This window comes from Lolium rigidum, chromosome 4 (genome assembly GCF_022539505.1).
Source record: "Lolium rigidum isolate FL_2022 chromosome 4, APGP_CSIRO_Lrig_0.1, whole genome shotgun sequence".
Taxonomy (NCBI): Eukaryota; Viridiplantae; Streptophyta; class Magnoliopsida; order Poales; family Poaceae; genus Lolium; species Lolium rigidum.
The window spans coordinates 211899468-211926721 of record NC_061511.1 but is presented as its reverse complement, the minus strand read 5'-3'; the positions used below and the strand labels follow the sequence as shown (position 1 = coordinate 211926721).

General features: G+C 46.9%; 2 protein-coding genes across 2 annotated transcripts; both read left to right on the top strand.

The window, feature by feature from the left end:
- The first annotated feature begins 1098 nt into the window (after nt 1-1098).
- On the top strand, nt 1099-1937 carry LOC124706127. The gene has a single exon (XM_047237789.1). The coding sequence runs from the start codon at nt 1194-1196 to the stop codon at nt 1935-1937; it is 744 nt and encodes a 247-aa protein (XP_047093745.1). The 5' UTR covers nt 1099-1193.
- Nucleotides 1938-9014: 7077 nt separating this feature from the next.
- Nucleotides 9015-20844, top strand: LOC124648187 (disease resistance protein Pik-2-like). Its single transcript, XM_047187990.1, has 2 exons — nt 9015-9838; nt 18807-20844. The coding sequence occupies exons 1-2, from the start codon at nt 9015-9017 to the stop codon at nt 20842-20844; spliced, it is 2862 nt and encodes a 953-aa protein (XP_047043946.1).
- Nucleotides 20845-27254: the final 6410 nt, after the last annotated feature.

The window sequence follows — 27254 nt, the reverse complement described above, 5'->3', positions numbered from 1 at the left end:
CCCTAGGCTACTTGCTGCCCGACGGCCCGGCCCTGTTGTTGCGTTCCTCCATCGTCTGCTTCTCTGCCGCCCGCCGTGCGGCCGCCAGAGCTCGGTGCGCCGCCGCGTCCTCTAGCAGGCGCTGCCGCAGCGTCTCGTTCGCGGCATCCCCGGCCTTCTTGAGCGTCTCGAAGGAGTCAACTAACGCCCTATGTTCCGCCGCCCTCTCCTCCGGGGTAGGCGCATCAGGGTCATCAGATAACCATGAGATGTCGGAGGAGTCGTCCTCTGCAGCGGCCGCCTCCCTGCGGCGTTCCATCTAGGCGTCGAACGCCGCGTGGGCCGCCCGCTCCTCCTCTGCTTCCTTCTCCGCGTCAGCCAGGAACTTCGCGTCCCTGATCGGATCGAGGAGGTCGTCGGTGCTTTCGTCGTCCTCCAACTCCTCGTCGGAGCTCGAGACCAGGGGAGGTGGAGTCGGAGGTGGAGGCGCGGTAGCTTGGCCGCGGCCGGCGCTGCTCATGGCAAAGGTGGAGGTTGTGCGGCGGCGACGCTACGGTGGAGGTTGTGCGGCGGCTAGGTTTTTGTGTAGGAGGAGATGAGATGCCCGCGCCCCTGTTTATATTGGCCGGAGGCAGGCGACGGCCGCGGCACGCGTGGCATCGCCATTACTTCGTGCGCAGAGGTAGGCGACGATCGCGCGCCACGCGAGACATCGCCATTAACGTGACCGCAGACTGCCGAAGCGACGCCTCGGTGCTAGTACTGGTGTGCCTGAGAAGACGCATCGAGACTGGGTCACTGCCAGGTGGGCCCGACGAAACATCCATCAGACGCGAGCGGACACTTTGCGCGTCTGCAGAGACCCATCCGAGGCACATATTTAGACCAAGTTTATGTCGTTACGGACGAAACCGATCACTATGCATCACTCCACTAGAGCAGGCCCAGACGCACGCACGCCCCCTTGGAGATGCCCTGAGGCCCTGACCGAATTTAAAGACGAACGTACAGACATGGTTTTCCGAATGCGACGGGCAACTCCCTAACTACCAAATTGGCGCCAAATCACTGCACTTTCACTTCCCGGCCGCCTCCGATGGCTACACGTCATAAATCCTCCAGCGTCCAACCGCCGTTGGAGCGCTGATCAGCAGCTAGCAATTGCCACTTCGCCACCGCCATGCCAATTCCCCACGCCACTCGCACCACTACCCATGGCGGACGCCACTCCCACGAAACCCATCAACAAAGGTTTTTCCAAATCCGCCGTCCATGACGCCGCCGGAAAGGCCAAGGCCAAGAACAAAGCCGCCTTCAACGTCGACGTCGAGGATAGGCATGCTGGCGACACCGCGGAGCTGCCGGCCGAGCAGGGGAACCGGGGCCGGCTGCTGCGGTGCGCGTGCTGCGGCCTGGTCGCGCTCACCGCGGTGGCCGCCGTGACGATCCTGGTCCTGTCACTCACCGTGCTGAAGGTCCGGGACCCCGACATCACCATGGACTCCGTTACCGTCGAGCGCTTCCACGTGGACCTCGGCCTCCCGCTGCGCATCAACGCGACGCTGTCTGGGGCGATCGTGATCCGGAACCCCAACTACGCGTCCATGCGGTTCGGCGCCAGCACCACGGAGATCTTCCTCGACGGCGTGCCGGGCCGCGTGGGCCTCGGCAGCGCGCCGCCCGGGGAGGCGTCGGCGCGGGGGGCTAGCACGGTGCGCGCCGGCATGGACGTGTTCCTCGACAGGGTGGCCCCGGCGGTGGTCGAGGAGGTGCTGTTCGGCCGCGGCGAGGTGCGGCTCGCGAGCCGGACGGCGGTGGACGGAAGGATCAGCGTTCTCGGCGGGCTGTACGGGCGCCGGCAGGTGCGCGTGGCCATGCGTTGCCGGGTCGTGCTGCACGTGTCGGCGGTGGTCGTCGTGGCCGGCTCGCCGTCGTGCGTCGCGGACTTCGGGCGCTGACGTCCAAGCAGGCGCGATCGTCCTCCTCCCTCGCCGTGTGAGATTAATCTGACGAGGAGTTGGTAGAAGAGGAGAATAAGAAAACATGTCAAGCCAATTTTCCAAGAGTTCGATATAAACCTTTGATTCTCCTTTTTGAGAAAAACAATCGCTACGACACTCTGTACTTGGAGTCACAACAAATTGAAGACATATGTGAGCTTCATCAATAATCAACATATATTTAAGTCTCCGAACAATTCATTAACCCCGAAACTTATTCCGATTTCTCTCCGGAATAATTCCTGTGTTCTCTTTCTATTCTCATACAATACTGAATCTATCTCAAAACATCATATACTCTTAAGTGTGCCACCCTACGGGTTCGAAAATACGTAGACATGATCGAGACATCTCTCTGATCAATGACCGCCAGAGGTTTTTGGAAAACCATAATGGTCCCTATGCAAACACAAATATATGTATATCATTTAAACCTCAATGTCGAGTACCATCCCCTTTCTTACATGAGACCTAATTTGTCCGAGACTTGATCTTCGGTATCATCTATACCTTGTTCGATCTCGTTGCCGACAAACATATTCAACTCGTTCTCATGATATCATATCCTTGTGACCTAGTCACACGCTTGCAAGCATTATTTATATAATATCACCGAGTGGGCCCTATGGTATATATCCATCATAGGATGTACAAATCCCACTATGGACAGATACGCCGCAACCCATCCCATTGGAATATCTGAGTAGCACCTTTATGACTACCCTGTTACAGTGTAGCGGTTGATGTTGTCTAAGCGGCCGCAAATGATAGTTATGAAATAGTGTCTCACGGCCGAAGGATTAGGTTAGAACATTTCATGATGGCATCGCAATGCTGAACTTTGTGACTTGATCACATTACAATAACTTGTGTGGGTGAGTGTCCATCATGTTATCTAACATGACTCCATTATTAAAGACATTGTTGTCCAGATCAGGAAACCTTGATCATCTTATTAATCAATGGACTAGTATTACCTAGGGACATGTATTTTTTTTATACCACACGTGTATCAATATTTCCGCTTAATATATTTATAGCATGGTATAAAATTTATTATGAAAAATTATAGATATACTAATAAAGATCTTTATTTATTTGTCTCTAGGACACATATCCAACATCGCCACCGATCTGCCCTCCCCTCTGCTGGAGTGGCACCAGAGCTCATCCCCGCATGCCCGCCGGAGTTTTCCGCCGGTGAATCGCCACCTGATTCAACACCTGCGACACCGCCGATGCCGTGAAAAAGGTTGGGCAATACCGGCATGGTGCGGCCAGCGGAGATTCCCACCAAGGCCACCAACAAGTCCTCGACCATGGGCAAGCCGCCCCTAGCGCCGGTGTTGAGCGGGCCGGGGCCGCATAAGCCAACGATGGTGATGCAAGAACATTCAAAGTCGGTGGTGGAGAAGAAGAAGAGAAAGGCCACGTTGGCATCAACGTCGATGCCTACACGCAAGGCCAAGGCATCGCCGGCGTCCTCGACGACCACGCCTTCCCCGTCGGCCGTGGCCGCCGGCGCAGCCCGTCCCCGAGTCACCACAAGAGGAGAAGGAGGCAAGTTGGATGGAGCTCAAAGATCTTGAGGAAGAGAAGTAGCGGTCCAAGTTGGCGGTGGAGGAAAGAAGGATAGCGCTAGATGAAGAAAGAATGGTGAAGGAGAAGAACATAGAAGAGAAACGACTTGCACATGAGGCAGAGAAGTTGGCGAAGGAGAGGGAGGATGTCGATTGCACCATCATGTTCATGGACCCTAGCTCATCGGATGATAAAGCTAGGGCATATTGGGAGATCACCCGCGCCGCGAAGATGTTGGCCCAATAGCTTGGTGGTGGTAGTGGTGTTTGAGGTGGCCGAGCTGGTGGTGGCCGAATTAGAAGAGGCCGAGGTGGTGGTGGCGTCGACAACATATACATGTTATATTGTGCTTTTGGATCAAACTTGATTTATTTGTTTTTTTGGATAATATGTATGCATGTTTGAACTTTCTATGTTTGAGATGTTTGTAAAATAATGTTAAAAATTTTAGTTCTTTAAATTTGGGAAATCCGATCTGGTGACCATCGTTTCAAGGAGCAAAATTTTGCTTCTCTATTTTACTTCACCGTTTACTTCTCTAAATTTTAGGAGATGACATGCAGTGCAGAAATGGTGAAACTCGGCAGCTGGATATGGGCAGCAGAGACACGAAACCCCGGGCGCCATTTCCCCCCTCCCCTCTCTCACGCAGCTACAGTAGCTAAGCGTCTCCTCAAAGAGCCCGGGCCGAACCAAAGCCAATCTCGCCGGCGCCGCCGGTCGAGATGGGTGGAGGGGAGGTGCCGGAGTACATAGTCTAGTTAGGAGTAGTGGCTTTATGCCAGTAGAGGGCTTGATGCCCAGTAGAGCGAGCGGTGGAGGAGATCAGTCCGCCTGGATCTCGTCCGTTTTAGGGTTCTTCTCTCTCTCTCTGCTTCTCCGGTGGTCGGAGGTGGGAATGGAGAGGATGGCGACCGCTCAGCTCAATAAAGATGTGGCGGCGAACCACCTTCTGCAGATCGACTGCAGCGGGAGGCGTTTTTCCCTGACCGGCCTCGGCGGCGAGGGGGGAAAAGCGTCCATGCCTGCGACCAAAGGCGTGATTGAGCTCCTGGCCGGTCATGGAGGCGAGGAGGAGCACAGCTGCACCAGATCTTCGTCAGCTGCTGATGGGTGGCCTTATCTGCGCTGCTTCTGGTGCAGCGGCAGAGAGCTCCTGCTGCTCCTCTTGGTCGGCCGTGGAGGCGAGAGGGAGGACAGGGGAGGCACTGCTGCTGCGCACTGGAGGCGGTGCCGTATCTACTTCAACAATCTCCGGTGGTTTCACTACAAGCGCAATCACACAGCTGGCACCATGGCCGCTGTGATCTGCAGCCGACGTGATGGCTGCTTCTCTGCCTCTGAGACGGAGGCATCTCCCTGTCCCTTCTAGTGCTCGACGTCTTCTTGCAGCCAAGTGATTCGTTCCCGGCGGCGAGAAGGTTGCCAGTGGGGGTGGGTTCTCGCCGGTCGGAAGAGTTCGAGCTCCTTCTCTCCTTTCATTGGCGGCGACGCTTCGAGGAAGCCGGCGAGCGGCGACGGCGCTACTCCAGGACCTGATTGCTTTTCCATTTTTTGTTCTAGGGTGTTTTCTGTAAAGTTACAGGCCTTATCCTCAAATACTAGGTTCTTTAGGGCGAGTAATGTTAAGGGCATGTATACATATTGTACCCGTCTTGTGTTTCTTTAATTGAATACCACCTCTTATTTTCAAAAAAAGACACGAAACCCCGACTTCCTTGTAAATGCACTGGGCTGGATATCGCATCCTTTCACATGGTGCATCAGCGTGAAGACCGCGATGCCACCGGATTCTTTGCTGGCAGCGAATTGCGGAGACCGTCATGGCCGAGAACTGTTTTCATCAGGAATAAAGTACAAGTCGTGCCGCTGATCAGTCGTCGCCTTCCATATAATATAACTAACAATATTACACTCGTCCACAAGCCGTGCGTCATGACCGGCCGCTCAGAACTGACGAGCGAGTCTTTGTCTTTGCGCGCGTTGAGAAATGCTTGCCGGAAGCCGGGGGGTACTTCCGTCGTGGAGTGAAGGTGATGCCTCAACTCCCAAGAGGCTTGTAGTTGTAGCTAGTCTTACTTGATGCCTATTATTATAAACGCGACAGATAAACAACGAAAAACTAACAAGAACACAAACAACGAATACATGATTGAACGTGAAAAAAACATATCTTCAAAAAATAAAAGATAAAAATCACGGACACTGGCCATCAAAACTTGCATTGGGTTATCTTATGAACCATCGACGGCTTACAAGAGTAATATATAGGTGGTGATAACAATTTTTACAAAGACGATAATGAGGCTCACTCCGCTCATTAGAAGTTAGCCAACTTATAAATTTGGATCACAATAATACAACAAACTATTTTGAGACAAATTTCTTCTTATAGCATAAAATTTAACAATCTTTTAAACAAAAAAAAAACACTTGGCACAGTGATACGTCCCAAACGATATCTATAATTTTTGATGCTCCATGCTTGTTTTGTTACAATTCTTATATGTTTTATGTGCACTTTTTCACACTTTTTAGCATTTCTGGGACTAACCTATTAACGCAGTGTCGCAGTGCCAGTTCCTGTTTTCTGCTGTTTTTGTGTTTCAGAAAAGTTGTACATGAAAGTTTCTCGGAATTGGACGAAACAAAAGCCCAGAGTCTTATTTTTCCGGGACGAAGACGGAGCCAGAAGGACACGCGCAGGAGAGCTGCCACGTGGCAGTACATAGGGCAGGCGCGGCCCCACCCTTGGTCGCGCCTGGCCCATGTACTGGCGCCTCGTCGCCTCGTTTGCTCCGCCCTTCCGCCTATTTATTCCTCGTATCGGGAAAACCCCAGGGACCAGAGTGTCCATCCACGAAAACTTTCGACGCCGCCGTCAACCGAAATCCTAGTTCGGGAGGGTTCTGCAGTCCATCCCGCACCCTGCCGGAGAGGGAAATCACCACCGGAGGCCTCTAGATCGCCATGTCTTCATCCGAGGTGATGCGTGAGTAGTCCTCCACGGGACCATGGGTCTATAGCAGTAGCTAGTTGGCTTTCCTCTCCTTGTTGTGCTTCATGTATAGATTTTATGAGCTGCCTAACATGATCAAGATCATCTATTTTGTAATTGTTACATGTTGGTTTGATGTGGATCCGATTTATGGAAAGATTGCTTTGGTTGAGATTATGTATTATGTTATTATGATCTTGCATGCTCTCCGTTTCTAGTAGATGCTCTGGCCAAGTAGATGCTAGAGGGACTCCAAGAGGGAGTATTTATGCTCGATAGTGGGTTCATGCCTCTATTTAACCATGGGAAGTGACCTTGTTCTCTACGGTTGTAGATGTGATGTTGCTACTAGGGAGAAAACAGCGGTGTTCTATTTAAGGGTAGTTTCATCGTTTACTTTACACACATTGCTTAAAGAGATAGTCCGTTGCTTGCAACTTAATACTGGAGGGTGTCGCGGATGCAATCCTGAAGGTGGATTATTAGTCATAGAGGCAGTTGGATTACAGTCTATGTATATTGTTGTAATACCCGCATACTTTCATAGCATGTATTCTGCATCAACCATTAGCGTAGAATCTCTGTTTGTCAATTGCCCATCTGTAATTTGTTTACCTAGCATATTTATTTATTGGGGAGGCGCCTCTAGTGAACTGTGGATCCCGGTCCTTCTTCTTTTAATTGCAAACTTCTACAACATTTTTCTATTCTGTTCTCTGCAAACAATTCTTCTTCCACACGGTTCGTTTAATCCTTTGTTTTCAGCAAAACCAGACAACCTCGCTGAAAGTTGGGGACAAAGTACTTGGTTGTTTGTGTGCAGGTCTCCACGTTGCTGCTGACGCCGGCAGTGCGCCCTGCCACGAGTTGGTTCGCAACACCTCAGAACAGAATGTTTTTCTCCTACTGGTCGATAAACCTTGGTTTCTTACTGAGGGAAAACTTCCTGCTGTGCTCATGATATCTTCCTCTTGGGGTTTCACTCAACGTTGCGCATAAATTCTCCTTCATCAACTCCGTGCTCAGCACACAGCCAACAGTCATTTGGGCTAAACAGTTATACCGACCAAGCTCGAGCAAAACTCAAACTTGACAACAAGAATTATCATCATATCAACATGATTGTGTTGGGTACATATCTTGCATACATTTAATTTACCGTGAGCACCAATATTGTGAACATAATGGTACTTGACATCAATGTGTTTTATCCTCTTATGGAATATTTGATCTTTTGTAAGATATATGGCTACAAAATAAGTTAATGCGAGAATCATTTCCGCAAAACTCAATATACAAACCTTTCAACCAAATATATTCTTTACAAGTTTCAGCAATAGCCATGTATTTTGCCGTGGTTGTAGATTGGGCAACAAGGTTTTAACATTTTTCTTCCAACTCGCAGCACATCCACTAATACTGAACACATAACCTGTGAGAGACCTTCTTTTATTCAAGTTGGTAGCAAAATCTAAATCTACATAGCCAGCGAGTCCCTCATCTGTCTTGCCAAACTTCAAGTAAGCTATGGATGTGCCATGCTGAAAATCCACTAAACAACTTTTCAATGTTCTTTAACAGGATTAGTGATGTATCGACTGATCAAATTCGTAGCATATGCACAGGTAGAATAAACCATGACATCATTAAAGAACCAACAACACTAAAATATAAAACTCGTGACATGTACTCAAAATTTTCATCAGTAACAGGCATTGCAATGCTGACAATTTGAAGAGAGGAGCCAAAGAAGTACTGACCGCCTTTACCTCATGCGTATTAAAACGATGAAGAACTTTCTTAATGTAATTTTGCTAATAAAGAAAGATAACACTATATTTTTTTTATATACCTAGTATTTTCTGAACAACACCAAGATCTTTAATCTCAAACTCATTACTTAAGTGTGACTTTAAAGTAGTGACCTCTTTCTTGCTATGGGCAGTAATCAGCCTATCATCAACATATAAATAGCAAGTATATAGGTGGTCTATTAACAAATTTGTTTTAAACACTGCTATTAAGAAATAAAACTATGCTTCACAACCGAGGAGAATATATATCATTATAATCATGATTGGAATTTGGCTGAAATCTTTTGCTACTAACCTCGGTATAAACCTTTTGGCTAAAACTTTTTGCTACTAACCTCCACTTTGATCAAAGCTTCTAACGAAGGCTCATTAGAAGTTAGTATTTTTATAAATTTAGATCACAGTACAACACCAATTCAATGCGATGTAGGAAGTCAAACTTCTCTGATCGTGACCGCGACGCCAGCGGGTGCAAGGCTTTGGCTGGCAGGGAGGCATATCGTCACGTTACTTTCGTTAGTTGGGATTCTTTTAACATTATCAGAAGATGCCCGTCAACAAGACTATCCGGAAGTTGTGACTACATAAGATAAAGATAGTCCTCCATTATTGTCAGAAACAAGAGTTGAAGAGAGAGCAGTAATGGAGGGCGCGGCGCAGGTGATTGTGAGCAATGTTGGGCAGCTGGTGGGGGAGGAATTTCGGCAGCTCCGCGGCGTGGGCGGCGAGGTCGCTCGGCTGAGGGACGAGCTGGCCACCATGAACGCCCTCCTCCGCATGCAGTCTGAAGCCGAGGAGGGTGCCGTGGACCACTTTGTCCGGGAGTGGATGAAGCAGCTGCGGGAGGTCGCCTACGACGCCCAGGACTGCGTCGACCTCTATTTGTTCCGCGTGAGGACCCGGACGGGCGAGTGCCTTATCTTCTGGTGCAAGCGACACCTTGAGACGCTTTTGTTGCGCCATCGCCTCGCTGATGATATCAGGTCTCTCCGGGCTCATGCTGCCGCCATTAACGAGCAACATGCTCGTTACGGCGTCAACCTCGAGCCGCTGCGCCGCCCTCCTTCTTTGCGAGTGCGAGCGTCCGCGCATGTGCTCCGCCCTGCCGCCGCCGACGACGACCCCAATAAGTTCGTCGGTATCACGGAACAGGCTAGCTGCCTGGCGGATAAGGTGAAGGCGGCGATTCGCACTAGTGGTGATCTCAAGGTATTCTCCGTCGTGGGGTTTGGTGGTCTCGGGAAGACCACGCTGGTCATGGAGGTGTGCCGGCAGCTGCAGGATGCCGACTTCCAGCGCCAAGCGCAAGTGTCCGTGTCCCAGGTGCTCGACCTCAAGGCACTCCTCAGGAGCGTGCTGCAGCAGATCCTTGAGGTGAAAGCACAAGATCGAGCAGATCCTGGAATCGACCGCATGGACGTTGAACAGCTCCGCCAAAATATCGACACGATTCTCAAGACAAAGAGGTAATTAAACCCACACCAAATCATCCTACTCTCGTGATTTCTACATGTACGTTACTGAGCATCTATCTTTTTCGAGACATTCGGTATTTTTATCTACTCGAGGCATTGTATATTTTCCGTAGCACATGCATCAACATTTTTCACATTTAGGCATGTATATTTTCGGATAATTATTGATTGGTGTTTCTTCTTGTGAGGAGTGCCGGGCGTCGCCCCGTGGATATTTCCACGGACCCTCGCCTCCTCCCCCAGTTAGGCAGAATAGAAAAAATGAAGCATGTTTTTGTTAGAAAAGTGCAACTGAAGTATTTTTTTGTGGGTGACTGAGATTTAAGAAAATCGTAGTTACAGAGCAAATCTGAAAAGGAATAACTCTCCACAGTTTCTTTCACTGTGGAAATGTTTAACCAAAACAAAAGAAAAAGGACGGGGGCACAAAGGCTATTAAGTGGATGATTTAATACTAAACTAAAATTAATGTCTAGAGATATCTTTGATTTCATTAGAGGCCCAATAAATCTGTATCGAGTGTGGAGTGAGTATTCTTATTAAAATAATTACATTTACAAGCTACAATATTCTTGGACTCCTAATTTATTAGCTATGTTGATTAAGAAATTCCTATAAATTGTACCGTAATTTGGACAAGCGTACGTAGGCTGTGATGGACCTTGCCCCTTGATCTATTTTCGCACATTAATTGCTTCATTCGAAATCACGCAGAGATAACCACACTTCACCTCTCGTGGCCTCTGCCTGGCGTATTAGGGGACCCTAACTATGCTGTCATCGATCCTACCCATCACGGTGCCTGATCTTGCCGACATCGGAGGACGGTGGTGGAGGGTCTGCTCATCCTTGTGCAATTGGCACCACCCGACACGTCAAGAAGATCTAGTGGGAGGTGCGGCCCTGCGTTACGATCGGGGGCACCCCTTCGGTCGTCTGTCTCAGTCGTCACCGGAATGACTCGGCGGTACGCGATCTTGTGTAGCGTATTGGCCCGCCCTAGCGGTCAACGACAACACCTAGTGCTCACGTTCTAGCACGTCAACGGGGGGTGAGGTGCGACCACTGCTCTTGGTCGTGGAGGTTATCTAGCCGGTCATTGAGGTTCCACCTAATCTGGCCTGTTTGCCGTGGCCGGCGACGAGAAAGGGGAGAAGCAACTGCTGGTGAAAATCGAGATGGCTTCAGTCTTGGCGCAAGATGGCAACATCTTGTGTCATCATCTTTTTGAATGCATCGTTGTTGCAGCTCCTTTCTTCTCGCTTGGGTTGCTCCAGGGGAAACCTTAGATGGCCGAGACGATAGAGAAAGGTGCCATTCTCCTTCCAACGGCATTAGTTTGGAGCAGCTTCTAGTTGCAGGGTTTGGAGGTTGAGCAGCGTGGCAACTGCCGTGTCCCCGACACCGGGTCTCGACGGCATGGAAAAGCAAGGTCTCAGGGCAGACACATGGTGATGAATACGCGCAGGGCGATTGCCATGCATAGCATCGTGGTGGCATCGAATTCAAGCTTATTGTTGGGATATACAAAATAGGTGTAGTCATGATATAGTCAAATTCTGGCAAGTTCGTATGACCCATGGCACGATCAGGTTGCCGAGTTGTTGGTGGATCTAGGTGGATGTGAGGCATGGACTATACAAGGCAGTTCCTAAACCGCCTTAGGCAAGGTGGAGGTGTTAAGAACAAGACAGCCAACACCGTAATACTTTAGGACTTTGTGTAGAATCGGGCATGCACTCTCCTGTAACCCTGCACTAGTACGTAGTAGCCTATTGGTGGCGTACATAACCCACCATTTGCTGGCGGACCTGGGTATGCCACCGCTAACTTGCCACTGGTAAGTGTTTACTGGTAGCATACCGACCTTGTACGCAACCAGCAGTTGAGATACTGGTAGAATGCTTGCGTGGCACGCTACATGTAGACGGTATTCGTAGAGTGGGGAGTAATAGGCGACAAGTAGCGGACTTTGTTTTGGCACGCTACGAGACTCGTGCCGCAGGTCCATGTGCACATGCTACTAGTATTCAATGAGGATTAAAAAAAATGTTCAGTATATAAATACAATACAACATGTATCGGACAATGTTTCAGTAGAAAGCTACATCATGTAAACAAAATCATAAGATCAAAGTCCCAACATAATATAACGTAGAAACATCATGCCAGAGAACAATATTAAAAGGTGGATATAATTAACACATTATTAAGAATATATAGCTAGCTAGGTACGTACGTAACTACTCTAAGCCACCTCTGGTTTCGTGGATGGGAATGGATAATTACCCCGTCAGCATCTCTTGGGTTATGGTATTCACCATCAGACGAAGATGAGTCGACACGGTCTTTGTTGTAGAAGTAGGTGTTACCTAATACACCATCCATGTAGAAATGACACTTCAACCCGGGGTTACATCCTCTAGAAGTCTGTAAGTTGTATCCAACGAGGGTCATCATGGAAATAAGTTTGGTTTGTCTCTTTGATGACGTGAACAATGAATGTTTTCTCAAGTCTGGGTAGTGAGTCCTGCTGGATGATGACTTCAAACCGTCTCAATTGATTAATGTCGCTATGTATATGCCTTATTAATTCATGCCTTGTGCTCTAGGGGATAGCATGGACATAATTATACGAAAGAAAAAACAATTATATCGAAGGCACAAGTGAAAGAAACTATATATGAACCACTTCGATGCACAATATGTTGAATTTAAATATACCGTCATTGTTTCAAGGTCATTTGTCAACACTATGACAAACTTCTTATCGTCGCACCTAACTTGACAAAGTTGCACACGGATCCATTGTTGCATGGTCGGTTATGTTAATAATTAGCTCAAACTCATGTCTGCATTTGGAAAAAAAATGCAAGTATCGATACCTATAAAGCCTCATATGAACACACAAGAAAAAATGAGTGCGCACAAGACCAAATAAAATGCGCACGCAATGTTCATGGACATATGACAAGGTGTTATGAGCACATTTCTTATTAGATGGTGCCATAGTTTAACCATCAGCCGCAACAACAAAAATAAAAGCACCAAAATGAACATGAAGTAGGCCCAAATCATGGAAATTTCTTCTTACACTTAGGACACACAAAGCACAAACAATGATGCAAGTGAACCAAGTAATATGCATAACATTTGTATTTGTACATATTACATGGTTCACTTGCAACATCCTTGGGATCATATACGAATTTGAGGAACTTTTATTTCCAGAATAGTTTAATCATCATAGGAATCAAATGGACATTAAGAATGAAAATGAAACATGGCCTCCTACTTAAAGTGGCCACGCAAATCATAGGGATGGAGCTAGCTAGCCAAGTAGGATGCAACGGGTTTTTTATGCATATCACAAGGCTCACTAGCACCATCCCGGCATCACCATCCAAAATTTTAATCATCGGCCATTGCAAGGAAATAAAACCAAAAAGCACATCAAGTATGGAAAAATGAAGATTTCTGCCGGGGAGCCAAGTAGGATGCACAAGATTTGTATTTGTGCACATCATAAGGCTCCCTAGCAACATCTCGTGATCACATCCGATATTGAGGAACTTGAAGTCCCTCAACAATTTTAATCATCGGTTGTTGCAATGAAATATACCAAAAATAACACCAAGTACGTCGAAATGAAGTTATGCGTCATACTTACATTGGACACACAAACCACATGATGGTGCAAGTGAGCCAAATAGTATGGACAATATTTGTATTTGTGCATATCACAAGACTCACTAGCACCATCACTGGTATCGCATATTGAGGAACATTTTAGTGTGACACATTTTAATCATTGACATCGTATAACTAAAAATAAAAAGGAACAACAATTGTGGAATGAAGGCCTCATACTACCAATTACACGCAATGCCACAATTTGTTATATCCAACAAAGTACAGTGCACAATGAGGTCTGCTTGTGCAATGCACAAGGTTTGATAGAACCAATCATGGCATTCAAATTGTGACATATTTGAATCACTGGCCCAATAACGAACATAAATGATGGATACAAGTCATCCTCCCTATATCTACACTAGTATACACATGATAGTACCAATATATCCTTACTAGTAGCGCCCGAAGTTTCTGTATGCTACCATTACGGGTGTACTGGTAGCGTACCATATTTTGCCTGCTACTACTATTTTGGGGGCATGTGTTCCACTTACGAGTAGCATGCTCTTTTTGAGGGTACGCTAGTAAGACCTTAATAGTAGTGCACCACTTTTTTCTACACTACTAGTAATTCTAGTTACGTACCGATTAGGGGCGCGCTACTAGTTAATTTCTGCATATAGGCTTATTCCTACTAGTGCCAGGTCCGAGCGCCTTTATAAGCCATCCTACGGGAAGCCTTTAGGGCACACCAATGCTCGTCATTGTAATTGTGCGCTTGTTGCCCTTATAGTGATTCATAGCAGGAAGCTAGATCTCATCGGCGTTGTCAGGTATAAACCTGGGAGACTCGTGTCTCCTAGTTCCGAACGTTACACGCCTTACACCCTACTCTCTCTTTTCCTTCCTTGTGGTATCCCTCATGGCATACTCACCGACAACGCAGCGACATTTGAGGCCTAACGTGGGGCTACAGGCGCCTAAAGCACGAATCCAGGTGGGATCTTCCTTTGCTGGTATTGGTGACACCGTCGCCATCGATCGCGTCCTCTACACCGAATACTTTCCCATCATCCCCAATGACAAGTGTTAGATTGTAACGTAGAAATATCATGCCACCAAACAATATTAAAAGGTGGATATAATTAATTAACATATTATTAAGAACATAGAGCTAGCTAGGTACGTAGCTACTCTAATCCACCTCTAGCTTCGTGGATGGGTCATGGATAATTACCCCGGTATTCACCACCGGACGAAGATGAGTCTGCACGGTCTTTGTAGTAGAAGTAGGTGTTTCCTAATACATCATCCATGTAGAAATTACACTTCGACCAGAGTTCCATCCTATAGAAGTATGTAAGTTGTATCCAACGAGGGTCACGGAAATAGGTTTGGTTTGCCTCGTTGGTGACTTGAACAATGAATGTTTTCTCGAGTCTAGGCAGTGAGTCATGTTGGATGATCAATTCATACCGGCTCAATTCATTAATGTCTCTATGTATACGCTTTATTAAGTCATGCCTTGTTCTCTAGGGGATATCATGGACATAATTATACGAAAGAAACATCAATTATAGATCAAAGGAACAAGTGAACACAACTATATATGAACAACTTAGAGGCACAATATGTTGAATTAAAATATACTGTCATTGTTTCAGGGTCATTTGTGAACACTATGACCAACTTTTTACTGTCGCACCTAACTTGGCCAAAGTTTGCACACCCGATCCATTTGTTGCATTGTCCATTATATTAATAATTAGATCATACTCATATCTACATTTGGAAAAAATGCAAGTATCGATAGTTGTAAAGCCTCATATGAAGACATACAAGGGAAAATGAGTGCGTACAAGACCAAATAAAATGCTCAAGCAATGTTCATGGACATATGACAAGGTCTTATGAGCACATTTTCATATTAGATGGTGCCATAGTATAACCATCAGCCAAAACAACGAAAATAAAAGCACCAAAATGAACATGAAGTAGGCTCAAATCAAGAAAATGGCTTATACTTACACTTAGGACACACAAAGCACAAACACGATGCAAGCGAACCAAGTAAGATGCATAACATTTGTATTTGTACATATTACATGGTTCACTTGCAACATCCCTCGGATCATATACGAATTTGAGGAACTTTTATTTCCACGATAGTTTAATCATCATAGGAATCAAAATGAACATTAAGAACCAAAATGAAACATGGCCTCCTACTTAATATTGACACGTAAATCATAGGGATGGATCTAGTTAGCCAAGTAGGATGCAAAAGATTTGTTGTGCATATCACAAGGCTCACTAGCACCATCCCGGCATCACCATCCAAAATTTTAATCATCGGCCATTGCAAGGAAATAAAACCAAAAAGAACATAAAATATGTCCTAATGAAGATTTGTGCCGGTGAGTCAAGTAGGATGCACAATATTTGTATTTGTGCATACATAAGGCTCCATAGCAACATCCCGTGATCACATCCAAAATTGAGGAACTTGCAGTCCCTCAATAGTTTTAATCATCGGTCATTGCAATGAAATAGACAAAAAATAACACCAAGTAGGTCGAAATGAAGAACGCCATGCGTCATACTTACATTGGACACACAAACCACGTGATGGTGCAAGTGAGCCAAATACTATGCACAATATTTGTATTTGTGCATATCACAAGGCTCACTAGCACCATCCCTGGGATCACATATTCGAAATTGAGGAACATATTAGTGTGACACATTTTAACATCAACATCATATAACTAATCAAAAAAAGGAACCACATTTGTGCAATGAAAGCCTCATACTACCAATCACACGCCAGTGCCACAATTTGTTATATCCAACCAAGTACAGTGCACAATGAGATCTGCTTGTGCAATGCACAAGGTTTAATAGAACCAATCATGGCGTTGCAATTGTGACATATTTGAATCACTAGCCCGTACATAAAGGATGGATACAAGTCATCCTCCCTATATCTACAATAGTATACACATGATAGTACCAGTTAGTGAAATCAACACTATTATACTTGCCATACAAACGAGGAAGAGGGGGAATGGTGCAGCTGCTCACCTGGGTTTTGGTGGCCTCAATCCCGAGCGTGCACATGCAGATGGCTCGAATTTATGGCCTGGACCCCGAGTGGCTCCGGCTCAGCCAACCACCTCCACCACCAACGACGACGGTAGTGACTCGACTTGCCTCCGCACGCGAGCGGGAGGCGTTCAGGTCCGGTGGGGTGGTGCCATCGGGTGGATGGGGATGGAGAGGCATGAGATGGGGGTGAGGAGAGATGTGTATGGATAGGGACGTGGGAAGAGGAGAATGCAGGAGGAGCAGGCCTCATTTTTCTCCACGCTTAGTAGCAGCGGGCCAATCTTCGGTACGCTACCAATATGTCCTTACTAGTAGCGCGCGAAGTTTTAGTATGTACCATTACGGGTATACTGATAGCGTACCCTATTTTGGCACGCTACTACTATTTTTGGGGGAGATGGGTGTACATACGAGTAGTGTGCTCTCTGTGCTCTTTTTGAGGATACACTAGTAGTAGTAGAACCTTACTAGTAGTGCACCACTTTTTTCCACCCTACTAGTTAATTTCTACCTATTGGCTTATTCCTACTAGTGCTAGGTCTGTGCGCTTTTATAAGCCGTCCTACGGGAAGCCTGTAGGGCACACCAATACTCATCATTTTAACTGTGCGCTTGTTGCTTTTATAATGATTTATAGCAGGAAGTTGTATCTCATCGGCATTGTCAGGTATAAATCTGGGTAACGCGTGTCTCCCCGTCCCGAACGTTCCACGCCTTACACTCTACCCTCTCTGTTTCCTCCTTGAGGTGCCCCTCATTGCATACTCGTCGACAACGCAATGACATTTGAGGCTAATGTGGGGCTAGAGGTGCCTAAAGCATAGATCTGTGCGGGGTCTGCCTTTGCGGGTATTGGTGACACCGTCACCATCGATCGCGTCCTCTACGCCAGAAATTTTCCTATCGTCCCGAACGATGCATGTTGGATTCCAACTAGGGAGAACCTGAGTAGCTTCATATATCATCGTTCCGACCGGTGGCAGCCACATCTTCTTCGGTGATGCCGGTGCGGGATCCATTTCCCGACATATCGGCATGACGTCAAGACCCACATGGGTCGCCTTTGGGTTGTACACGATCATGGAAGATCGATCTGAGCAGGGATTCTTTGATGAGTTTTCCATCTTAGATCTCATGAAAACAAGGCTCACGCAAACCGCCCTAAGGTGGGAGAAAATGGTGGAAGACCAATGCATTGATCCCTCCTGAAGATGGATTAGTAGTAGATGATGACGGTGCCTTCTAGAATTGATGCTCATATCTCTTTGTTGCACGACTTGGTGAGGCCTCCAGGTTAGATTGTCTACATCGGGTGAGACCAGGCACATGGTCCCAACCATGGTTACCTCCATCATCAAATTTGTAGGTGTAGAGACATAGGTCGCGAGGAACGTGGTTTTGGGTTGATCAATGTATTCATTTTGTCAGGATTTGTTGAATAATGTAGTAAAAAATGGTGTGTGCGTTATTTTGATGCAGTGGCAAGATTTCAGCCTCCGTTTCGAATAATAGGTCACACGTATTAGTTTGATAATCCAAGAGTAGTCCGCATATATTCAAATTTTCCCCTAAAAATGATTTTGTAATTACATCGTACTACTTCTTGGAAGTGTAGCATTAATCTAATCCAATTGTTATCTGTTATAAGGAGTTCAGAATCTTGGTCAGTCGGTGTAGTATCCACTGGTTAACCATAGTTAGAGGGTGAGCAAACGTGGTTCGGCACCGTTGTACTATGTGTTTGCTTCACAATTAGTCAATCGTGATGTGTTCTACTCCCTCCTTTCACTAATATAAGATGTTTAAGTTTTTTTTTGTAAATTCATCTATTTTCATATGTATCTAGTCTACTTTTAATTAATGCCTGGATTCACTCACTATATGGTATGTATCTAGTTTATTTTAAAATGTCTAAAACAGCTTATGTTGATGAGCAGAGGGAGTATATAGTGTAAAAATAACTAGGTTAACACATCGCATATTAACTAGGTTATTTTTCATACGGTGTTTGCTAATTGCTATTTTCACAACAATGAACTCATGATCTTCTAACCTATAGTGGTGCACAAAGTTCAAATATAAGTTTGAGTCAATATTCTGCCTTTTTTTGGGAATTAGTCAATATTCTGTCAAAATGTTACACGTGTTTGAGAAAATCACGTTCTTCACGTAGCATTTTTTATAGCTTGAATTTGTATATCTTTGATAACTCTAGGTACCTTATTGTGATCGATGATGTTTGGACCGAAGCAGCATGGAATTCAATCATATCCATGTTACCGGTGAATCACTGCGGCAGTACAATCATTGTGACTACTCGGATAGATACCGTGGCCAAAGCATGCAGTTATGCCAATGATGATTACATCCATCATATCATGCCCCTCGATGATAAAAACTCGAAGAAGCTGTTCCTCAGCAGAGCTTTTGGCTCCATGAATGCCACTTGCCCGAAGGATCTGGAATATTCTATGGAGAAAGTTCTGAAAAAATGTGGTGGGCTGCCACTGGCCATTGTAAGCATTGCCAGCCTTTTTGCAAGCTACAGATCTCCTGAAAGCAAACATATGTGGGACACAGTTCTGAAATCACTTGGCTCACAGATTGATAACCACCCTACCCTTGAGGGGATGAGACAGATAATCACACTTAGCTACGACCACCTACCTCATCACCTCAAGAGCTGCATGATGTATCTCAGTATTTTCCCGGAGGATTATTTGATTGTTAAGGACAGGCTGCTGAGGAGATGGATTTCCGAAGGATTAGTTGCTGAGAAGCGGGGACTGACCCAAATGGAGGTTGCACAAGGCTACTTCAATGAGCTGGTGAGTAGAAGCATGATTGATCGGGCTGCAGATAGAGTGACTTGGTTCGATGGGAGGGAGGAGACGTGCCGTGTGCACGACATGATGCTTGAGGTCATGGTGTCCAAATCCCTTGAGGCTAACTTTGTAAGCCTTATAGGCGGGCCGTACAAATGGATGTCGTATGATAGGATTCGCCGCCTATCCATCCATGGTGGATTAGAGGCATCCAAGGAGTCTTCATGCAAGAAAATGGCAACGGGGCATGGTAGGAGAAATGACATCAAGGGGATGAATGTACAACATGTCCGATCACTCAGTATATTTGAGCTCCATGGGCACATGTTGCTTAATCAACTAGGTGAGTTCACCCTGTTGAGGGTGCTTGATCTGGAAGACTGCAAGGGCCTAGGAAAAAAGCATATGGGTTTTATCTGCAGAATGCACCTTCTAAGGTTCTTGAACTTGAAAGGCACAGATATCAGTGGGCTGCCTTCCAGAATTGGCCAGTTAGAGCATTTGCAGACACTTGATGTACGCTCCACATGCCTTAAATATCTACCAAAAACTGTGACACAGCTAGAGAAACTTGAGAACCTACTGTACTCCAACAAGCATAGCTTCTGGGATTTCCATTGGGAAGCACCAAAGGGCCTAAGAAAAATGAAGGCACTACGGAAGTTGAACAATTTGACTGTCAGATCAAAAAACATTGACGTTATTGAGGAGATCGGTGAGCTAGAACAATTACAAGAGTTAGATATCTCATTTATACCTGGCATTCCTCAAGCTGGTCAGGACAAGCTTGACAACTCACTGAGCAGGTTATACTCCCTCCGATGCCTTAACCTTCAAGTCGTTACAAATACAGAGCATGATAGGAACTTTCTGCAGAACCTCAAGTCGACACCACCACGGCTCCTCAGATACCTTAGGTTGTGTGGTACCCTTCAAGGACATACAGGCGTCCTTGAAGTACCTACGTTGACTAATTGGGTTGGGAAACTGACTAATCTTGTTGAGTTTGTTATAGCTTGGGCATACCTTCGTGGTGACACCCTCTTCGACGTCCTGTCTAAGTTGCCCAGCCTAAAAACCCTGACACTTGAGTCAAACTTTTACACGGATACAGAGATAGTTGCACGCGATACCCACAAATTTCCGGTGCTCAAGGAACTGAGAATGACCGATAATCTGGGGGTTCCTGAAGTTTACCGATTTGAGAAAGGATCCATGCAAAATCTCGAGACCATTCTGCTTCGTTTTGGTCACTATAAGCAGAGTATCGCTGGAATCCAGCACTTGACGAACCTTAAAGAGGTGCAGTTCACTGGTAAGAAAGACAACGAAGCACTGGCGTATGCATTGACGGAGCTAGAGGAAGAGAATGTTTGGCGCCAGGACATCGGTTCGAATCAGTTCGCAGTCAAAGTGAGATATGAGTGATGACTCTTCCTGCTACTGGATCGTGTGCTTGAGTTAGTCTGTTTAGCTTGCTTCATTAGAGTTCTTCGCTTTTCGTAAAGATGTTCTGTAGCGTTTTTTTTTCCTATTGTCATGTGTAGCTGCAGTGCTCAGCGGTTTAATACTTGTGTTTTGATATATCATCATTCTAATAAAGCTTGACGAGTTGGGTCGATTAGTGCTTTTTATTGGGACTAGCGAGGCGTGGCTCTAGCAAATGTGAGTGCATCATTTTTAGTGTGCTGAAAAAAGTATTTAAATAAATTTACAATTATGCAGATATTCACATTGTATAGCCAGGAAAATACTTTCATAATTGTAAATTTATTCGGATAGTTGAGATGCTGCACAGGACAATAATGTTAGTCATATAACCAGAAAAATACATTCGTGCTCAAGTATTGTACTTGTATTTTTTTACAAAAAAAAGATAAAAAAACTCTCGACATCTAAAAAAACAACAGTAATTCAAAAAAAGGGTTAAAGAAATTCTGAATCCTTTTGGGAATCAAAGAAGATCAAGTGTTTTACTTGTACAAAAAAATCGCGAGGGATTTGCTATCATTGTATCCTGGGTAAAAAGACAAAATCGAAAAGCCTATGTCCATGTAGTATTTACGCTATATTCGTCGTAAATTTATTTTTTCTAACACATCATACGAATCATTTCGAGCCAAATCATTTTTATATAAATACAATACTTGATCATCTTTTGTTTTCAAGAGGATCTATCTATCTATCTTGTATCTATTATATAATAAAAGCACAATACAAGGTTTGCTTAATAGAGACACCACATTAATCCACATCATCTAAGAAGTTATAACCATTGATGGTAGATTTTTATTTTTATGGTTGAGATTTAACGTGAATGTGTAAACACAATAAGTCACGTAGAGCGTACAAAATAAGTCATGGTCACGTATGTATCTTAGCCCAAATTCACGCCCCGGGCTAGAAAGGATAAAAAAAAAAGCCTATGCACAAACGTGTTTTTCAATTGCAGTGACCACCCTAGATGTGTCCAGAAATTACATCCTATACTACTTACAACCACGTGTCAGATAAAGCTGTGCTAGACAACAAAGTGTAAAGTTATTTATTTATACTAAACAAAATTTTAAATGTTTTGATAACCAACCTGAGGTTGGGTGGTTAGGAGGGTGGTTGTACCCCCAGCCCACCAGAGTTCAAACCCCAGGTTTGACATCTGTGTGTCTCATCAAGGTGGAATATTCTTTCAGTGGGAGGCGACGTTCCCGTCGACAGCGAGGCGCCCGTGGTGACTTCGTCAATTTTAAGATCCAATCCGCCGGCTCGGTCTTCCGGAGGTGCTCATAGGGGTAGGGTGTGCGTGTGTGCGTTCATAGGGGTGAGTGTATGCGCGTGTATGTGAGCGCCTGCGTTTGTACTGTATTTCTCAAAAAAAAAAAATTTAATGTTTCGAAAATCGAATATTTTGGTTTCGAAAGAATCTGCAGCTACATATATACATCGAGATTGTACGCCAGAAATTTAATTTAAATACAAATAAATTTCTAACAAAATACTCATATCTAACTTCTATACACTGTCATAAATTTGTTTGTTACTTTGGCTCAAAATATTACGAGTATTCTACCAAAACATGGTAGGAACAAACGGACCATGTAAAGATATTTTCAAAATAAACTTAGGAAGTTTAAAACTTAGAATTAAAAATTTCGAAAAATTTAAAATAATGGCATACTGGTGCCCGGGTGCACAAAATTTGTGTTCGTAAAACTATTTTTTATAAAAAATAAAATAAATCAAGTAGTAATGACATTAAGAACTATATTAAAAATATAAAACATATCATTTAACCTTCATCTCAAGTGTGCACGTAAAAATTCACCTCCAGTCGTCTCATTGGACATTAAAGTTGAAGGAAGCCACGAAATTGACATTGTGGATTATTCAAGGTCTTAAATTTGAACCCAAGAAATGAGTGACGGTTTCGTACTAAAAATGAATAATTAAGTCTTTGAAATTTAATGTCACAAAAAATAAATTCTAATATCTGAATATCGCCTAATCTTACATCAAATGATTATTAAAAATTACAAAACATATCCTAGAACCTTCGTCTCAAGTATATTCACCTCTCGACACCTATACAGTTTGAACGAATCCACGAAGCTGGAAAATTTAGATGATTCTCCGTCTTAAGTTTTGATAAAAAAAATGATTAAAACCTGTTGTTAACATATGAATAATTAAGTTATCAGGAATTCTAATGTCACAAAAAAGAAATAATAACATTCAATTATCGACTATTTTAAGGGGTGCACAAGGAACAATGAAATAAAATTGAAAGCTTGATGGAAAACATGTGATATATTAGTTAAACTTTTGTTGAGTATACATTAAAATATATTTATTCAAGTCATCTAATGAGGACTATATGATGAGATATGTTACCTGCTAACTGTGAAATTACGAGTTACTGTTGGACAAATTTAGCTATTGTAATTGGATTTCGGGACGCTCATTCATGATTAGTAAGTAAAATTTGTGCAAGGGGCTCGATGTTCAGTAATAAAGCATCTGATTTCTCATGGAGATTTTCAATATCGAAATCGACACTGTTAGGATATTTTTTTTATGTATCCACATCTTAATTCTTTTTTCTTGGAAATAATGTCATAAACATTGTAGAATTTTAATTGTCGATTTGTCCCCGTGCGATTATTTTATTCAGTCGATTATATGTCTGATATATTCTATAGTGTTTGACGCGATTTTGTGCAAGTCGCGGGCAATATATTATTGCCTGGCAAATTGGCAAGGAAAGAAAATAGTTGAGGTTCACGTACAAGTGCAGATCGATTCATGTGCTAGTGTGTGGATAACATGCAAGCGAAACAAGTATTGAACAAGATGTGTGCATGTACACCTGAACCTGGCCATTAAGTTGATACATGAAGCTAGTAAATTAGCAATTGATCGATCTATCCAGCTTCATGGGCACGTACACGTATACGAGCCAAAATACTACGGCCTACTTACGGTCCGGCCGGCCGGCCGCGTGCGCGCGTCTGCCTACGTACGGGATTTGTTAGCCGCAGCTAACAGAGTGGAGGCGATAAGCATCGCAGCTGGAGATAACTCGCGGCTGATGAGATAAAGCATATCTGCACCTAAACCAGTTCCGCAAGATACGGCAATCCATCGCAGTCCATCGCAATCCATTCAGCAGAGACTGCTTATAAAAGGATACCGGTGGCAGGACGCAGAGAAGGGAGGAGAAAAACACGAAGACGGAGGAGAGAAAAGAAGGCCATCGTACCTGACCAGACGCAGTAGCCGGAGAAACGACGGGCGACTGCGGAGACAGCTCTCGTGCCTGGAGATCAAGACGCAGGCGCAGCTCACACCTACAGCTCTCATACCAACACTCATCCATCCATCGACACCCCATAAATCCCACACACGCACACAGCTAGCCGAGATCAATCCATGGAGGTGAAGATGACGGCTCCTAATGGTGAGAATGGTTAAAATCTCTCTCAACTCTTTTCCCTGCTCTGCCCTCTCCCATACACATGCATATTGCACGGCGACACTCGGAGGTGGTGCGCAACCCGCCGGGAAGAGACACGTCTCGGGCTGCCGGCGTGCAGCCCGGCAACCTCTACAACTCTACCACCAACAACGGCGCCAAAGATGACGGGGACGAGGCTGCCGGCGTGTAGCGCGGCGCCATCAACACCACGGCACCCGCGAGGCGCGACGACGACGTCCGCGACGAGGCCGCCGGCGTGCAGCGCGGCGCCATCAACATCACCATAAGCCGCGACGACGACATCCGTGTCGGGGCCGCCGGCGTGCAGCGCGGCGCCATCAACATCACCGTAAGCCGCGACGACGACATCCGTGTCGGGGCTGCCGGCGTGCAGTGCGGCGCCATCAACATCACCATAAGCCGCGACGAAGATGGCCGCGAGGAGGCTGCCGGCGTGCAGCGCGGCGCCATCTCCACGGCACCCACGAGTCTCGACGACAACGTCAACGACGAGGCTGCCGGCTGTAGCGCGGCGCCATCTTCATCACCATGAGCCTCGACGACGACGTCCGCGACGAGGTTGCCGGCTGTAGCACGGCGCCATCTTCATCACCATAAGCCGCGACGGCGGCGTCCGCAAGGAGGTTGCCGGCGTGCAGCGTGGCGCCATCTCCACGGCACCCACGAGCCTCGACGACGACGTCAACGACGAGGCTGCCGGCTGTAGCACGGCGCCATCTTCATCACCATAAGCCGCGACGACGACGTCCGCGAGGAGGTTGCCGGCGTGCAGCGCGGCGCCATCTCCACGGCACCCACGAGCCTCGACGACGACGTCCGCGACGGGGCTGCCGGCCGCAGCGCGGCGCCATCTTCATCACCATAAGCCGCGACGACGACCTCCGCGAGGAGGTTGCCGGCGTGCAGCGCGGCGCCATCTCCACGGCACCCACGAGCCTCGACGACGACGTCCGTGACGGGCTGCCGGCCGCAGCGCGGCGCCATCTTCATCACCCGTGAGGCGCGGCGACGACGACCTTGCCAAGGCAGCCAACGTGCAGCGTGATGCCATCTTCAACTCTACACCATGCCACCGATGACGACGTCGGGGCTGCCGGCATACAGCCCGGCGCCATCCGCCATGGTGAGGACGATGCCGACCTTGACGAGGCTGCCGGCATGCAGCGGTGCCATAATCTTCATCACACCGCGAGGCGCGATGACGACGAGTCTGTGCCAAGGCTGCCGCCATGCAGCACGACGCCATCTCCGGTACACCCGCGAGGCGCGAAGACGACGTCCATGCCGATGACGCCGGCATGCAGCCCGACGCCCTCACTATCTCCACCACCTGTGGGGCGCGACGAGACGCCCGGAGGGGAGCCCGTCGGCGTGTAGCGCGGTGCCCTCTCCACGACGCCCACGGGGCGCGGCGACGGCGTCCCTGCTGGCGTGCAACGAAGCGGCGTGCAGTGCAGCGCCATGTCCACGACACCCGCAAGGCGCGGCGACAACGTCCGTGCCAAGGCTGTTGGTACGCAGCACGGCGCCATGTTGGCACCCGCCAGCACGCGACTCACGGCCCTCTCGTCCTTGGCATGCATTGGTCATGCTCGCCGCTGACACCTCGTGTCTTGTACTTACTGCCGGTTTATGTATAGAACTGGACGGCATAAGTCTGGCGGCATACAACTCCGGAGGACATGACCACCATGGCAGAAGCATCAACGAAAGACAGAGCTGGACAAAGTGGCTTGGACGTGTGCATGTACCGGGACGCGCAAGCATGATGTCCCGGAGCTGCACATGGTAGCACGTACATGTATGATAATACAGGTAATACATATGCATTGGCCGTGCGTGCCAACTTAGTCTTATGCAGGTTCACACGAACATCAGGCTCAACGCTGAAAACACCGGTTGTGCCTCCATGGTCAGCGGCACGTGGCCTGGCTGGTGCACTTGCTCAAGCCACACGTCTGCTCCAGTTGTCCGCCCATGAGATGCGACCTGAGCAGATCACCGCCAACCTGAGAGCTACCTAAGGCGTGGCGACTCCCACGCTGCTAGCCCCACGGAGGTGGCTCAAGACGGGCAACCACACTTGCCGCCACGACGACATCCATGCCAGGGCTGCCGTCGTGTGGGGTGACGCCCCCAATGATACCGCTCCTCGCGAGCCCGTGCGACGGCGTCCTTGACTACACCGACCGCCATAAACTTGGCGTCAGGCTAAGGACGAGGCGCCGACCACATCGGCTACACCGACTTACGTGCGTGCGTTGGTTTTCACACCGACGCCGGTCTCCTCCATCATTTTACTCCCGCGAGGCATACCCCTTGCGCACGGCTGCTGGTCGTCAAGAAGTCCCAGCTGAACGGACCCATGCTACTTCAACTCCAACTACATCAACACCGTCAAGACCGACGAGGCGCGACGGTGAGGGCGGGCTTGGCCGGAGCAAAGGCCATGCTACATGCGGCGCGTGTACCGACGAGGACACGGGCTCTGCCGCCGCCCACACACACCACCATCACATCATGCATGGAGAACGCGAAGCGAAGATGACGAAGACGACCACACGGCTTAATCGGAGGTGTCTCGCGGCGTAACCCGCGGGAGTAACTAACCGGGTGCCTTCCGAGGCCCCGGGAACCAGGAGATCGCAATCGCCATAGTCAGGATGGCCGCGCAAGCAGGCCACGGAGCACTTTGTATTCGGGGACTTGTACTTTGTTTCTCCAAGAGAGATTAATGAAATGCATGCTTCCCTATCTTTTTCTTGTGTACTAAGGTACACTGGCACGCCCGCATCTATTTTCATTACCCCGGCGCATGAGAGAAACACGCTACCATCCTTCCCCC

Bases quoted from the DNA above. Each gene is read 5' to 3' on its own strand.
- LOC124648187 (XM_047187990.1), top strand. From the start codon at position 9,015: ATGGAGGGCGCGGCGCAGGTGATTGTGAGCAATGTTGGGCAGCTGGTG. The intron at 9,839-18,806 runs GTAATTAAACCC...TGATAACTCTAG, and splicing joins ACGATTCTCAAGACAAAGAG to GTACCTTATTGTGATCGATG.
- LOC124706127 (XM_047237789.1), top strand. From the start codon at position 1,194: ATGGCGGACGCCACTCCCACGAAACCCATCAACAAAGGTTTTTCCAAA.